The sequence below is a fragment of the Hemicordylus capensis genome, chromosome 6, assembly GCF_027244095.1.
Source record: "Hemicordylus capensis ecotype Gifberg chromosome 6, rHemCap1.1.pri, whole genome shotgun sequence".
Classification (NCBI taxonomy): domain Eukaryota; kingdom Metazoa; phylum Chordata; class Lepidosauria; order Squamata; family Cordylidae; genus Hemicordylus; species Hemicordylus capensis.
Window position 1 is genome coordinate 26623714 of NC_069662.1, and position 12609 is coordinate 26636322.

Sequence of the window (12609 nt, forward strand, 5' to 3'; positions counted from 1 at the left end):
CCAAGAATTACCAGCATATCCTTGCATTAGCGTTTGCAATAAAGGAGATCAATGAAAACCCTCAGCTCTTGCCCAATGTGACCCTGGGCTTCCACATCTATGAAAGCTATTTCAGTCCAAAGTGGGTCTATTATGGCACAATGCATATGTTATCCACACCAAACCATATGTTATCCACACCCATATTGACTTGTCCCCAACTACAAGTGTGACCTCAGGAATAAGCTGTTAGCAGTCATGGGAGGGGAGCGGATGCCCAAACCTACGTCCACATGGCAGCCATCTTGGATATCTATAAGATTCCAGGGGTAAGTTGTATGTGACTTTTGCTTGCGGAAGGCCATTTTGCATGCAAGGTCTGCTAGGTTTGGAGCTGGCATTACAAACCACTATTGCTCTAGACTAATGTGTGATTATCAGGAACATAATTATGCATGTGAGAAGGGCTTTTTGAGGGAGGGGAGTTATTCAAGTATCACTCCCTCTCCCTAGGAATGATCTTCAGATCTCAGAGGATGTCCAAAAGACATAAGGCGTTAATTTAGGGAGGAACTAGCAATATAAATAAATAGTCTGGAATTTAAAATAAATAAATAAATAAACCTTTACTATCATTATTATTTTTTGAATGTTAATGGTTTAAACATAAAAACAAAATGCTAAAAAAATAGTTAATGGTCTGAGAAAAAGGAAACTCGATTTGAATTGCCGATAGGAATGTATATATAAGAGTGGAAAGATAGAAAGTTTTTATAAAACAAATTATTAGGTTAATAATTTGAAACGTTATGATATTAAGGGGGAAAAAGGGGCACAGTCTCTTACACAAAAGAATTTTTAGAGTTAAAATTGTCATTTCAAGATGATTATGGAAGAGTATTGGTGGTAGTAATTAAGGTTGGCAATTCAAAGTATATAGCAGTGGGCATATATCCCTCTATTGAGGCAAAAGTAGAATTTTGTTGAAAATTGGAAAAACAAACAACAGAAATAGATAGGCATCAGACTATATCAATGGGACTTTTTTGGCACTTCTTTTTGTAATGTAGGCTGTAGGGATATAACAGATTTGAGGAAAAACTGTGGGGAAATTACCAAGATGATTGAGCACTATGGTTTATATGATATTTGGTAAATCATACAGATGCGAGGGAGTAGACCTTTTATTTCTTATTTTTATTTTTTAGATAGACATAATTCGTATATGAGAATAGAAGATACGGGCCAATGTAGATGCGTTGATAATAATTAACGTTACATGAACTACGGGGGAGAGAATGTTTAACCTCTAGGCAAGATCTTGATTATTGATAATAACACTTGTTCCAAGGATGAGATGGAAGTCCTTATAGTTTGTGTTTGTGAGTGTTTGTATTATTTGTGTTTGTCTTTGATGTTGTCATAATTCAATAAAAAGTATGTGTAAAAAAAAAAAAGAATCACTCCCTCTCCCCACCATGCCCAGGCTACTGCTTGAGAAGCCTTTAGTGCAGGGACAATGGAGGCTTTTTGTGGACCAAAAGCACTCCTTCTGTCTTCAGAAGCTGCTCTTCATGTGCACGAATGTATTTGAAGTGCTTTGAACAATTATATTAAAATACAATGTAAATGTATTACTATTTCTTTCTTTATTCTCCCTTGTATTTCTCTCTGTAGCTCATCTATGGCTCTGCTCCAGTGTTGAATGACAAGCCCCCAGGTCTTTCTGCTTACCAAATGGCCCCAAGTGAAACCCTTCAGTATGAGGGGATTTACTCCTTACTTCTGCATTTCAGGTGGACATGGATTGGGGTCATTACCGTAGATAACGACTATGGAGAACAATTTGTGCAAACTGTGTCTCCATCATTTTCCCAGCATGGAATCTGTTTTGCCCTCATAGAGAGAATCAAAATATCAAATAAAGCCAGTGAATTTTTTGAGTTGCTGGAACAGGGGGCAAAAATACATGACAAAATCATGGGCAGCAAAGCCAACGTATTAGTGGCCTATGGGGAGTCTTATTTCTTTTCATCTTTGAGATGGTTGCCAATTCTTTCAGAACAAGGAGACAAGATACATGGCACTATGGGAAAAGTGTGGATAATGACAGCCCAGATGGAACTCACTTCATTTGTGTTTCAAAGAGATTGGGAAATACACATGTTCCATGGTGCCCTGTCCTTTACATTCCAATGATCCACCAGGATTTCACCAATTTGTGGAAAGCATAAGTCCTTCCAGCATGACAGAAGATGGATTTATCAGCCACTTCTGGCAAAATGCCTTCAATTGTACATTACCAGATACAGTCATGGGTGAGGTGGAAGGAGATATTTGTGCAGGGGAGGAGAAGCTGAAGAGCCTTCCTGAGACCTTTTTTGAAATGAGAATGACTGCCCACAGCTACGGTATATACAATGCTGTCCATGCTGTGGCCCATGCTTTACATGCCTTTACATGTCATTCTCTAGACTCATACACAATAAATTATTGGGCAGAGAGGAATTGAAGCTTCAGAATCAACATTTGTGGCAGGTAATGAGCTTCATAATTATCTCTGTGAAAACAATGCTCCTGTCTGTTCTTCCTTAGTTTGGAGCCATAAGAATCCTCTTGGAGATAATGGTCTACCTTTGTTTTCTCCCCTGAAGTCCACCACCTAACTCCTCCTCCACCCAAGTCAGTCCCTCAAGCCTCCTCCAGCCAAGTCAGCCTGTAGGGGTGGAGATTCCTGTAGGGGCAGTGAGGATGTGCCCAGGGTGTTCAGGGCTATTTAGAAAGGCCAAGTCAATGATGATGGCAACCTCTGGCAGAGATGGGTAAGATGGATTATTGAGCCCCTCCCCGGAGGATCTTATCCATCTCACCCATCTCTGCCAGAGGCTGCTGTCATCATTGACTTGGCCTTTCTAAATAGCCCTGAACACCCTGGGCACATCCTCACTGCCCCTACAGGAATCCCCACTCCTACAGGCTCTTCTGGTCCCATCAGGCCCACTTTCTCATACTGTGCCCTGATGACCAGGCCCATCCTGGAGCCACACAGAGGCCTGATGCCCCCCAAATGCATGGCTGCCCATTCCTGGGCATCAAGTTCCTCCTTCACCACACTGCTCTTCTCTCTGGGATTGTCAGACTCTGCCACCACCACTGCCGACCCCAAGGGAGTGCCAGGGAAATAATGGGATCCTGCTGCAGCAGGAGAAAGCCCAGTAGGGGTGTGCATGAAGCATTCAATTTAGAACTGGTTCACATTGAAATTGGTTGGTTTGGAAGTTTGATCATGAAATAATCCTGGACTACTTCTGTTTGCAATCTAACTGAACCAAGGCCAGTTCAATGTGAATTGGTTCTACATCGAGGGGGTGTGGGGGAGTCACAAGAAGAGTTCTTAAAGTCTCTAACCCAGCTCAGTGCTCCTCAGTGGTGTAGCTATAATTGAGTGGATGGGTTCAAAGAACACTGGGACTCCAGCTCCAGAGGGCCCCCCAGCTCCCTCCCTCCCTATTTTCTTTATTATCTCCCTCACTTTAAGGGGCCAATGGGAAGAGGGACAAGGATGAACCCCCTCTCCCTTAGCTATGCCCCGGTGCTGCTCCCTGCTGCTCACCACCCCCATCCTCAGCCGAATTTCCAGCCAGATCACTCTTAAAACACAGGTTGCCTGCATGGCAGTGGTTCAGCTCCAGCCTCCGTCATGCATGGAGTCCGGACCGTACCACTCCCACATAGACAACCTATCTTTTGAATAATCTGGCTGGTGATTCAGTGGTGAGAGGTGAGCAGGGAGTGGCGGTGAACCAGGTATGCGATATTAACAATATTTCGCATAGCTACCCCACCCCTTTACTTTTATTTAATTTACAGTTGCTGCCTAAACCAGAGAACTGGTTTGGTTGAACATACTGGATAGGCCATTCAGATCTACCAAACCGGTTTGGCACAATGCAGTTTGGTTCAAATTGATTCATATTCAAACCAAATTGTTTTTTATTTGCACACATCCATATGGTAAGCCCATGGTGCCGTACACCATGATATTTCTTTGACTCCCAACTTCTAGAGATTAGGAGCTAATCTGCTTTAGTCGGGTTTCCTGTTTTAGTCAGGATTTCCTATATTTTCCTCATGGTACTTGCAAGTCATAGAGAGTAGGTTCCCTCACACTCCTCTCACTATCCCACCTCACAGCCATTCATCACATCATTATGCTGTTGCCATTGCAATATATCATCATCATCATCATCATCATCAGTATATAGAGCTATTAAACAACAACAAAAATCCCTTCTTATAGCAGTTTGCATACAGAAGAAATTAGAAGGTGGCACCCTGTTCCAAAATGGTTCACAGGCTGGCTGTTGTAAAAACATACCTCTGCATAAATACTTTGTTCATATGATTCATTACAATCTCATGCATTTAAACACAATTTTTTGTTATCAAATTTTTAATTTTTAATTGTCAAATTGGTTACAAAAATGAAAAAATAGTGTTTCAGATCTAGGTAGAAGATGAAGAAAAATGTATCATGGGAATGATATTGTCTCTTAGTAAAGTAAAAATCACACCCCTTCTATTTTAAGAATATGTCTAACAAGAGTTCAAATATACAGCCTTTATAAGCAGTTACTTTCATGCTTGCTTTAGTTCACCAAAAATGCCTTATATGGCTTCTTTTTAATACCCCCTGCTAACTGCATAAAAGGTACTTTTTAAAGTGCTGGAACACTTATATTTGACAGGGAGAGAGGGCACAATACCATATCTCTCCAGCATACACTTTCCTTCCCTACAGCTTGGTACACCTGCCAAATGAACAGCCTACTCATGTCAAGTTAAAGCTGGGGTGAGAAGGGAAATGGAAGAGGCAGCTAGAACAAAGTGAGGGAGTGAAGAAGGAAGGAAGAGAGAGAGAGAGAGAGAGAGAGAGAGCAGTCACTGGTTCTGCACTTGCCTGTCCTGCCCTCTGCCTCCTGCTTATCCTACTCCCCCACCGCACCGCACCCCACCCTCGCAGCACCGGACACACCTGCAGGGGGTCTGTATTGTTAAGCATAATATTTAAATCAGCCACTAGAATGATTGTAAATTCAACCAACATTTCTCTAAGAGATCTTAATTATTCAAACAGGTACTTCTCATATTTAAAGTGTAACTTTGTCAAAACAGGAATATAAACCAAAGTTAAGCAGGACAGACATTTCTATATATTTTTTTTCCTGTATGATTCAGCTATTGCTGTCTAACTGCAGCTTTTCTGGCAAAGTCTTGCCTTTTCTTTTTCCATCTAGCTCCATCGCTTTCTGAAAGCTGCCTCATTTAACAACAGTGCTGAGGACACCATTTCCTTTGACCAGGATGGGAACTTAGAAGCTGAATTTGATATTATGAACTGGATTTTTTACTCCAACCAATCCTTTCAAAGAGTTAAAGTTGGGAGGATGGATCCCAAGGCTCCTCCAAACCAAGCGCTCACCATCAATGATGCTACTATAACGTGGCACAGCTGGTTTAACCAGGTTGGATCCAAATTTGGATTGGCATGTCTTCCTATTTTCAGTGAATATTGATAAACGTGATTAAAATATTGGGTATTTTTTATATTAAATAGTGCAAAACATATGGATTACAGTAATAAATAAGTCTCTAAATGCTTGTGCCGTCTTCAGGAATAATAAGAAAGTAAACCAATAACTGAAGAGAAAACCTAAGTGTTGTTGGAATACACCAAAGGGTCAACATCCTGCTTCCCACAATGGCTAATCAGTTGCCTCTGGAGCCTTGAAGTCAATAGCCACCTTCTTCATCTGCCCATGGCAACTACTACTACACATGGAAATGTCATATAGCCTTCATGCACTGTGTGGAAAAGTATTTCCTTTGGGCTATCCACAATCTACTGTTGATCAATTTCAATGGTTAACCTCATGTTGGTATAATAAGAGAGGCAGAAAAACATCTCTTTACTCATACGCTCTACACTGTACATAATTTTGTATGACTCTGCCATATATCACTTAAGCTCTATTCAGACATTTCGTTGTAAGTGTATAGCAGTTTCAGTACATATGTGATAACAGGGGCCTGGGGATTCATTTTAAAAGTGAGCTTGAGTACAGGACTCCTCAAAGGGAGGGTACAGAGAGGAACTATACAACCAAACATGCATTGAACTTAATGAGGTGATTCTCACGATCAGTGGAAAGTGGGCTAAGGGAGATTAGCCTGCTGTCCATGGATTGTGGGAATCACTGGGCTCGCAGGCAAGCCCGGTTCCCCCAAACAACTCACCCACTTACCTACCCCTCGCGTTAGCCCAGGTTAGCAGAGCGAGCACTGCGCTAACCCAGGTTTTGTGGTCATGTACTGCCGTGGTGCGATTCCATGCCACAGCAACACATGAGGAGACCCCCAGCCGGGAGGCTGCAAGCAGCCTTCCGGGCTCAGGGGTCTTTCCAGGATGTCCCCCACGCTTACATCCTGGAACTTCTTAAGTCCACGCGGCCCTCGATCCCCTCAGCTCCCGCCGGCTCCATGACAGAGGGCTGCAGCAGTGCTTGTCTGTGGGGAGAGCGGGCTGAGCCCGCTCACCCCGCAAACCTCATTTTGGTGAGTCACACCAATCATGAGACTCGCCTCAATATTATATTATTATTATTATTATTATTATTATTATTATTATTATTATTAATTCGATTTCTATACCGCCCTTCCAAAAATGGCTCAGGGCGGTTTACAAAGAGAGATAACAAACAAATAAGATGGCTCCCTGTCCCCAAAGGGCTCACATTCTAAAAAGAAACATAAGAAACATATGTCGATGACTTTTATATAAACACATTTAGCATACATTGAACACAACATGTAAATAGGGCATCATTTTATCTTTAAAAAGCAGCATTTTTGTTGCAATTTTCTGTACATTTTCCAGGTCTACAATGCTCATTCTGAGATGTGGTGCCAAGAAGTGTCGATGATATTCTGACCAAAAAACACCAGTGTTTTGCTAGTTGTGCTGGTGCTGTGGATGACTAATGCAGTGCTGGTGCTTGTTGGGGGAGGGGGCATTTTAATGATGTCCCCTTCCCATGGAAATGCTCTGTGCTATGTGAAAATATGTCCTGTAGATTTCAGGAGGCATGGATGAAGCCACGGAAAGTGGTTCCTGTGCCTCTTCAGTTAAATGACCTCAGAAATGTCAGTGGTCTTGTTCCTTCTATTGAAATCTGGGTAGAAGGAGTGCCCAGCCAGGGTAGGAGAGCTGGGTGCATTCCTGATGAGGACAAAATGTGTGTTGGTGGTATTGGTCCTACCTAGCTCCTGCCTCCTGAAAAATCAGTTCTTTTAGTGCCTCAGTAGGCTTTTATACAATCATAAACAAAACTTAATGACCACACCTTTTTAAAGCTTAAAAGTTTTATTCCAAGGCTTAAGGCATATAGAATGGCAAATGTGTGGTAAAAGATGCATCAAAATACAAGCATGAGCAAACTATAATATTCCAAAAAGCATAACATGTGTGGCATTTGAAGCTACTATTAAGAGTGATGTGAATAATAGAATCCACCCCAATGTCCCTTTTCTCTACTAAATGGATATAAATCCCTTAACCTATACCCCTAAAGTTAAAGTTATATTGACCTTTCTGGCAGCTTGGGTGTTTTCAGATTTCTCCAAAAGGAATCAGAACAAACTAAGCAAATAATTAGCTACTCAGTGGATACACGAGTATATCAGAATATAAATTGCATGCATGAAGCATATATATGCAGAAGAGAATAAAATGTTTGAAATTTAATAAGAATAATTGTTGTGAAGGAGAGATGGGAAGAGAGAGAAAATAGTTCCTGAGAGAGAAAGTATCTTGGCAAGTCAGAGCCAAGAGGAGGGATATAAAAGAGAAATGTGCAAGAAAGGAAAGGTAGAATATAAGGGAACAAAGGGAGAAAAATCTGCTGCTTTCCTGCTGACTCTACACTTTATACCCCCAAACCAAACTCTCCTTTGTCTTCTTAGGCCCTGATTGGTTTCCACTGGTTACGCCCAAGATTCTCATTGGTTCTTTTGGGTTCCCCCTTTCCATAGATATTAACATTTAACACTCTGTTTTGATTATGGCCACCTGGACCCGCCAATAATCTAATCCTCCAAATTTTGACAGGCCATGCTGATGCTTAATTTTCCAATTCACTGCCTCCTCCCAGCCTGTTGGGCCTCCTTTTTCATCACTCTAGATAAGGTATTGGATGCCATACGCCATCTTGACAAGACACAAATAAAGTGTGTCTTTCAGTCTGCTCCTTACACACATTTCAAGACCTGTGACCCCAAAATCCATCAGTTGCCTTATCTTCAATGATTCTCTGACTAAATGGTATCCTTGCTCAGAGGCCCCATTCCAGTGGCTAGCCTACATTTGGCTATGGATATGGTATACAGCAAAATTATCTTCAGTTGGTTCAGGTTCAGATTCCACTCTCCCTTTAGAGTATGAGCTTTCAGAGTCAAGCATAGTCTAGAGAATAGGGTCTTCATCAGCACCTCCCACACAATCCTTCTCCCCTCCCTCCTCCTACATTGATCTTGGAGTTCACATGGCTGTTAATTGGGAGCATACTAGGCTCCCCTAACCTGGCTGGGCACCTATCCAGATTTTTTATTGTAAGAACCAGTCTACTATTTGAAGCAGAATACTCTCAAGCCTAACAGTCTCTGCTTTCCTTTATGGAATAGGTCCTTCCCCTTTCAGTATGTAATGACAATTGCTATCCTGGTTACAGCAAGAAAATTAAGGATGGAGAGCCATTTTGTTGTTATGCTTGCAATCCGTGCCCAGAAGGGAAGATTTCAAACCAGAAAGGTAAGACTTATAACATATAGTGTCCTCATATAGGCTGGCTGTAACTAAGAGATACCTGTAATCCTGCATAGACCACATTGACCTTTCTTTAGTTTGCAAAACATGACTGAAAGTTTTAACAGGGTGGGAAGAGCTGGAATGAAGCTGCTGAAAGAGATGAGCTAGGAATACCACTCAAAACATCTGATCTCATTTAAGGTAGACGCAATCCCTCCTCAATCTGAAATAAGGTTTGCCCACAATTTTACTTCAACCCAGCTCTTTCTGTGAATCTCTTCTATGAGCACACACACAAAAAGAGTCTTACTTTCAGGTATTGGAAGGATGCAATTTCCTTCTTGGACAACACTGGACTTTAAGAATTATGAGGTGAAGGCTTCAGGAAAGACAGGGACTGTGGGAGTAAACTAATATGCTTTTTGTTAGAGGTTGTACAACCCACCCCCAAAAGAAACAGTAACAAAATGTGCCTTTCAAGTGAACCCATTAAAAATAGAAAATAATCTTTCAAGGTTTTGAAAAGTAGAACCATAAAAGGCCACAAAAGCTGAAATGGTTTCCAGCGGAAAGCAGGAGAGGTCTGTATACTTCTACAGGCTACATGAGTCTGTTTTATTGTTTGTCCTTATTGTATTGCCTAATTTCAGTCAATACATATTACAAATTATTATGATTTGACAGAGGTAAGAGTGGTGTGTGGTTCTGATTCTAATAGTCTAACATATTCAATTGCACTTATTGGTTGTTTGCATCTCCTCACTGTAATTCTCTTGTGTTGGTTATGACCACAAATGTGTATGACTTGAGAGGAAAATAATTGATCAAGTATGATAGAGCCGTTGCCCCCCACACTTGATAAAGAGTGCAAGAAAAATGCTGGACTACTGCACGACAACTGCAGTCATGCATCTTGACTGAAAAAATTAACAACTGAGAGCAACACAACTCCACCCCACCCACCCCCAAGCAGTGCATGCCAAACTTAGATTTGGAGTTGGACTACAGTGTCCTCCCACAAAAACCCATTGATGACAACCCGGGCTCAGAATATCAAATCATATCAATGCTGATCCCTCTTTTTCCCAAGGCAAGTCCTATAGTGGTCAGGGCCTTATCGCCTCCCCAGCCAGTCAGCCTTTGGGGTTTATGGAGCCCCTGAAGCAGTTAGGAGTGCCAATCATAACCCCTGAACAGCAAAGCCTCTAAGGGCCCATGAACTACTCCCCCTTTTCTGAGGTCAAGGCTGATCTCCAGTCAAACCCTTTTACATCTACTCCCAGCCCACAATGCACCTTCCAAGCTGCAACCTATTGTATTAGCTAACTAAGGAATGGAAGGACACACAATGGAATGGTGAAAAACTCTCCAAATGTGGCCAATCTGCTGGGAAGAAGAAGAAAAATCCCTGTATGGTTCCCAAAGAGATGACCAGCAAAGCCCATTCTGCTTGGCTAGGAGGAAGGAGAATCCTGGCTGGGTGAAGAGTCTAGCAGGGAAGAGGAAGGAATGCTGAAAACAACTTACCAAGCTCTGCCACCACCACCACCCCACACACTAGGCTCTGCCAATAGGTGAGCAGCCTCTTGCCTTCTTGAAAGAAGGATGAGGTAGTAACCACCACCAGCAAAAGACAGAGGAGTGGTAGCATTTCTTTCTGATTCAGCAACTATCATTCATTCTTCTTTGTACAATAGGAGGAGCTCCTACAATAGGAGGAGCTTGTAGGGGTGTGTGAGCTGGCTCGGTTAGGGTTAGACATGTTTGGGCCCAGTTCAGCTCAGTGGGTTCGGGCCTGGTTTGAACTGATCTGGCTTGAAGCTACAAGGCTTCAATGCCTCTATGCATTCATGCCTCTATGCATGTGGGGGCCATTTTACTGACCTCCACACAAACTGTGTGGTTATGCAATGGCCTCTGTACATGTATGGAGGTCAGTAAAATGGCCCCCACATGCATAGAGGCATGAACTGGGGCAGAGAAGGCCTGAACCAGGCTGCCACTGGACCAGACTACTCAAGGGGAGGCTGATGGGGGTGGGATGGATCTGCTGCCACCCCCACAACCTTCCCCCACTGCTGCAGCCACAGCTCATAACTGTAAATACATATTTACTGCCCCTGATGCCCCCTCTATACTTAGTAAAGCTCCCCTGCCCCTGTACTGGTAAAGGGGAGAATCTGGCAAATCTGGTTTTATGCACACCCCTAGTGTGTTGTTCCTTCACAAGAGTAAGATACATGGCACAGGCAGAAAAGTTCCTGTTTGTCTACCCACAGACTTCTAGGTACATACTAAAATGCACTTTCAAAACTACCAAGTTCTTAACCACTGTGGATCTTTACACATCAAAAGAGACTTAAGATGTAATGACTGCTAATCCTGCCCATCATCTGCTATCACATTTTCTAGGATCAGCATTTCACAGGATTTTCTATTCAAAATGAGAAAACAGGTTAGCTGTGTAAGAGGGAACATGTACATATTTATGGCATGTCTGTGAGACTGAGATCATTTTTTTCCAGACATGAATGACTGCTTTAAATGCACCGATGAAAAATATCCAAACAAAAAACAGAATGTATGTATTTCCAAGGATATAAGCTTCTTGTCTTATGAAGAGCCTCTGGGGATGAGTTTAGCCTGTTCTGCTCTTTTCTTTTCTGTGGTAGCTGGCATTGTGCTAGGAATTTTTATAAAGCATCACAACACACCCATCGTTAAAGCCAACAACTGGAACCTCACCTATACTCTCCTGATCTCTCTCCTGCTTTGCTTCCTCTGTGCATTGCTCTTCATTGGCCAACCTAAAGAAGTGATGTGTCTTCTCCGACAGACTACCTTTGGCATTATCTTCTCTATGGCTGTTTCTTGTGTGCTGGCAAAAACTATCACTGTGGTTCTGGCTTTCATGGCTACTAAACCAGGATCCAGAATGAGAAAATGGGTAGGGAAAGGACTGACCAACTCCATTGTTCTTTCCTGTTCTCTTATTCAAGTAGGCATTTGTTCAGTGTGGCTGGCAACCTCTCCACCATTTCCAGATGTTGACAAGCATGCAGTGATTGAAGAAATTGTGATTGAGTGCAATGAAGGCTCCATAATTATGTTTTATTGTGCACTGGGCTATATGGGCTTCCTGGCCATGGTAAGCTTCATTATTGCCTTCCTTGCCAGGAAGTTACCAGACAGTTTTAATGAAGCCAAGTTCATTACATTCAGCATGTTGGTATTTTGCAGTGTTTGGCTATCCTTTGTTCCAACCTACTTAAGCACAAAAGGGAAATACATGGTGGCTGTGGAGATCTTCTCTATCATAGCCTCTAGGGCTGGGTTGTTGGGATGCATCTTTTCCCCAAAATGTTACATTATTGTGTTAAAGTCTGAGTTGAACAACAAGGAACTCCTAATGAGAAGGAAATGTTAACTGAGGTCCATGTATTCCCCATTGAGCCTCCAAGACAAGCAAGAGGTGCACTCACCACTGCTGACTCATCCTGACATCCTATGCCCCTCCTTCCCTTGTACACGAAGACAGAGTGCTCCATGGCTATGAAGCACTGTATAATCAGACTGGTGATGCTACTCTCATCATTCTTAATGGGAGTAGCACTGCAAGTGCAATGGTGTGCAGTTTAGCTGGATTGTAAGAGTCCCACTTTCACAAACAGTAGGGTGAAGTGCAGAGTAGCTCAGAAGCAGCAAGTGTCCTTCAGTTGCTGCAAAGAAGGGAAATCTTAGATGAATCCTGATGTACATGTGAATGG

The 12609-nt window shown here is 42.4% G+C and overlaps 1 protein-coding gene across 1 annotated transcript; it reads left to right on the forward strand.

Moving 5' to 3' along the window:
• Positions 1 to 272: 272 nt before the first annotated feature.
• On the forward strand, positions 273 to 12269 carry LOC128331001 (vomeronasal type-2 receptor 26-like). The gene is made up of 5 exons (XM_053264368.1): positions 273 to 308; positions 1657 to 1977; positions 5277 to 5504; positions 8719 to 8845; positions 11368 to 12269. The coding sequence occupies exons 1-5, from the start codon at positions 273 to 275 to the stop codon at positions 12267 to 12269; spliced, it is 1614 nt and encodes a 537-aa protein (XP_053120343.1).
• The last annotated feature ends 340 nt before the right edge of the window (positions 12270 to 12609 follow it).